At 34.4% G+C, this 3,382-nt stretch overlaps 1 protein-coding gene across 1 annotated transcript in view; it reads right to left on the minus strand.

Annotated features, from left to right (window-relative positions):
• LOC106468704 (calbindin-32-like) overlaps nucleotides 1–3,382 on the minus strand; it is a gene marked incomplete at its 3' end in the record, with an annotated part of 94,674 nt that overhangs the window by 10,242 nt on the left and 81,050 nt on the right. The window contains exon 7 of the mRNA XM_013929144.2: nucleotides 883–938. Coding sequence (XP_013784598.1) covers nucleotides 883–938 — 56 coding nt within the window. The remainder of the gene's footprint in view (nucleotides 1–882; nucleotides 939–3,382) is intronic.

The raw sequence follows: 3,382 nt of genomic DNA on the forward strand, positions 1-3,382 counted from the left end.
GATTTAATCCAAACAGCTCCAGGAATCAGACTGATACACAAGTGGCTGATTTAATCCAAACAGCTCCAGGAATCAGACTGATACACAAGTGGCTGATTTAATCCAAACAGCTCCAGGAATCAGACTGATACACAAGTGGCTGATTTAATCCAAACAGCTCCAGGAAACAGACTGATACACAAGTGGGTGATTTAATCCAAACAGCTCCAGGAACCAGCCTGATACACAAGTGGCTGATTTAATCCAAATAGCTCCAGGAATCATACTGATACACAAGTGGCTGATTTAATCCTAATAGCTCCAGGAACCAGCCTGATACTCTCATCATTCCTTCTCTAATTAACAAGTGATTGGTAAATTAAGCGAATAAGGAAATAATAAGAAAGGGTGGAATTGCTGTTGATATTGATTACTCATCAGGACTGAACTTTCATGTGATGTTAGTCTTCTTTTCTTACTTCCTGGGAAATCACTACAATTAAACATAACCATGTTAAAAACGTAATGTTTCTCATTCATCGAAATCAGTCAGCAAATGCAAATATCTAATAATTTTTGGAATATTTTTTTTAAATGCTGGGTAAGGTAAAGTATAAAATCACCTTATGAAACACTAATACCGCTTAATTAAGTATTACAGCAATGTTCACGTTGTCTTAACTATTTCCAAATTATTTATCTGTCAATGGTTTATAGCCTTTGTATATCTCTTGGTAAATGTATATTGTTTGTCTATTTGTTTGTATTTATTTCCTTCTTATTTCGTTATTTTGAAGTTAAAGTAAATTTGATTTTTTATAACCTCTTTCATATTTATGTTTGCATGAAATTAGTTGATGTTTCTTTAAATATAAGATTAAGAAAAAACGGAAAACAACTTACTTGGCCATTTCACTCAGCTGCAGTTTTCCATCTTTGTTGGTGTCGAAGATTTGAAGCTGTAGAATAGCACATGTAAATAGTTATGAACACTTTCCAACCAATAAGAGTTCGGAAAATATGACAGAAGTAACAAAGGTAGTAAAGCATGACAAACAATACGAAAACACAGGTAATATGAAGACACTTAAAGACCGCGAAAACACTAAAATACAACAAATACCATAAAATGCGGAAGTTCAGCAAAGCCCACAAAGACTTCGAAAGTTCAATAAACATAGCAAACGTATCGAAGTTCAGCAAAGAATATAAAGATTTAAAGAAAAATAAAAAAAGGGTCACAAATACGTTGAAGTTCAACGATGATATAAAAACAGTGAAGATTAACAAAGACATTGGAAATAAAGACTACATAGACATTGACAGTTCAACAAAGACATTGAAGATCAATAACGACTATGAAAACATTTGAAGTTCCACGAAGTCCAAAAATACATTGATATTAACCTAATCGTAAAATTCACTGAATTTCAACAAGGGAAAAATAAGATATGAAATCGTAAATGTATCAGATGGAATTTAAATGAGGGAAATTTTTTGAGGCATCACGCAGATACAAAACGGACTCGCGAACTCCGATATCAAGAGTTTTACTACAAGGCCAAACCGCGCCTAAAGGTAGGGAAACATAAAAATTAGCATAGGATATTGAAGCATGTAATTAGGGTTAAAAATACATTGAAGTTTAAAATATTTCTGAAGAAAAAAACTGTTAAAAGAGTGCACGAAAATGTTGAAAAATAACAAAAAGCACATTGAAAATAAGCTTTTAGAATCCTATTTTGTAAGTTTGAAAAGTAAACACTAGAGCTGTTCTTAAAGGTATATTTTCTAACACCAAAGAGGGTGACAATTGTTTCATATAATAATTATATTACAAAATAATTAGGATTATATAAAATATTTAAAGAAGCCAACACTCGCAGGCGGATGCAACAAGTCTCCGCCACCTAATCCCAACATTGATCAATTTTGACATTATACAAATCGTGAAAACAGAGAAAAATCAAAAACTGTCAAAAGCACTGATTGGGACTTGCAAGAAGGTATCTTTAAAACAAATCCCATGTACGTTGATTGACATGCACATAAATAGTTCATGAAAAACCCCAAATTGTACTTTCCTCGATGAAAAATCGAGCAAAATACAAAAATTCTAAAATTGTCTATATTTCTGTTTTGGGCCTGTAAAAAGTGCCTTTGTACTAAATTCCATGTAAATTGTCAAAACCCCTAAAACTGTGCTTTTTGTGACATCTTGACCCCCCTATAATTACCAAAAATGGGAAACTCCACCATTTTCGTTTGTTAATGTATGGAACCTGAGAAAAGTATTTTTGTACCAAATTTCATGTAAATTTGTTAAAATACAGCCTAGCAATTGACCAAAAACCTCAAAATTATGCTTTCTTGTGAGCACTCACTCCCTAAAAAGACTCAAAATGGGCAAATCAACTTTTTGATAAGGCATTGTGTTGGACGCATAAAATTTTATATTTGTGCCAATTTTCGTCTTGGTTGCTGTAAATATCACCGCACAAGAGCACAAAATATACATTTTTGAGTTTTTTACATTTGACCGTATAAAATCCTTAAAAATTCCCAAATAATCAAGTTATAACCTTGTTTAACAACAAAACAAACAATAAACTAATGTCAGATGCGGCCTAGTAGTTAGCGTGCCAAGCTGTGGATAGGAAAGTCCAAAGTTTGAACCTGTCATATAATTTTACTCACTCCCCCCCCCTCAAACACACACATTTACGTGTATATGGTTGCTGCTCATTGGTTCCACTCCCTCTGTTCAGCAGTTTTAAATTAGAGGAGGCTATTTCTGAGTCTTAGTGTCTTTGATGACCCAGCCACTTAGCCCTATGCATCCCATAAGTTGCGGTTGAAAATACCAAATACTGGCTACAGTATTCACGTACTTATAAGTACTCATGCTTGACGTGTAGTTTCCATCCCTTCTTCCTTCATTTGTTACCATTTTTGAGCATTGATTCCACGTTAAACGAAGGTAACCATTTGATTTATTACGTACACAGCGTGGTCACAAGTAAATAGACACAACCTTTTCAGCAAAAAATGAACTTTTTCAGTCATATTCACATGAATTGATATATTTATAATTTAATTAATATCTAGTAGATCTTCCTTTCGCTTTGTGGAGTTCGTTGATCCTTTGGGGCATCGTGAGAATCATCTCGTCAATTTTAGATTGTGGGATTTTCGCCCACTCTTGCTTCAAAACTTGGACTAGATCGCTCTTCGAAGTTGGTTTTTTGGTTGTTTCTTGACTTACCGTTCGAGTATGGCTCAGAGGTTTTCGATGGGGTTCATGTCAGGAGATTGGCTCGGCCAGGACAACTACTGAATACCATTTTCTTCCTGATACTTTTGGGTGTTTCTAGCAGTGTGACACGGTGCTCCATCTTTCTGG

The sequence above is a fragment of the Limulus polyphemus genome, unplaced genomic scaffold, assembly GCF_000517525.1.
Source record: "Limulus polyphemus unplaced genomic scaffold, Limulus_polyphemus-2.1.2 Scaffold3123, whole genome shotgun sequence".
NCBI lineage: Eukaryota > Metazoa > Arthropoda > Merostomata > Xiphosura > Limulidae > Limulus > Limulus polyphemus.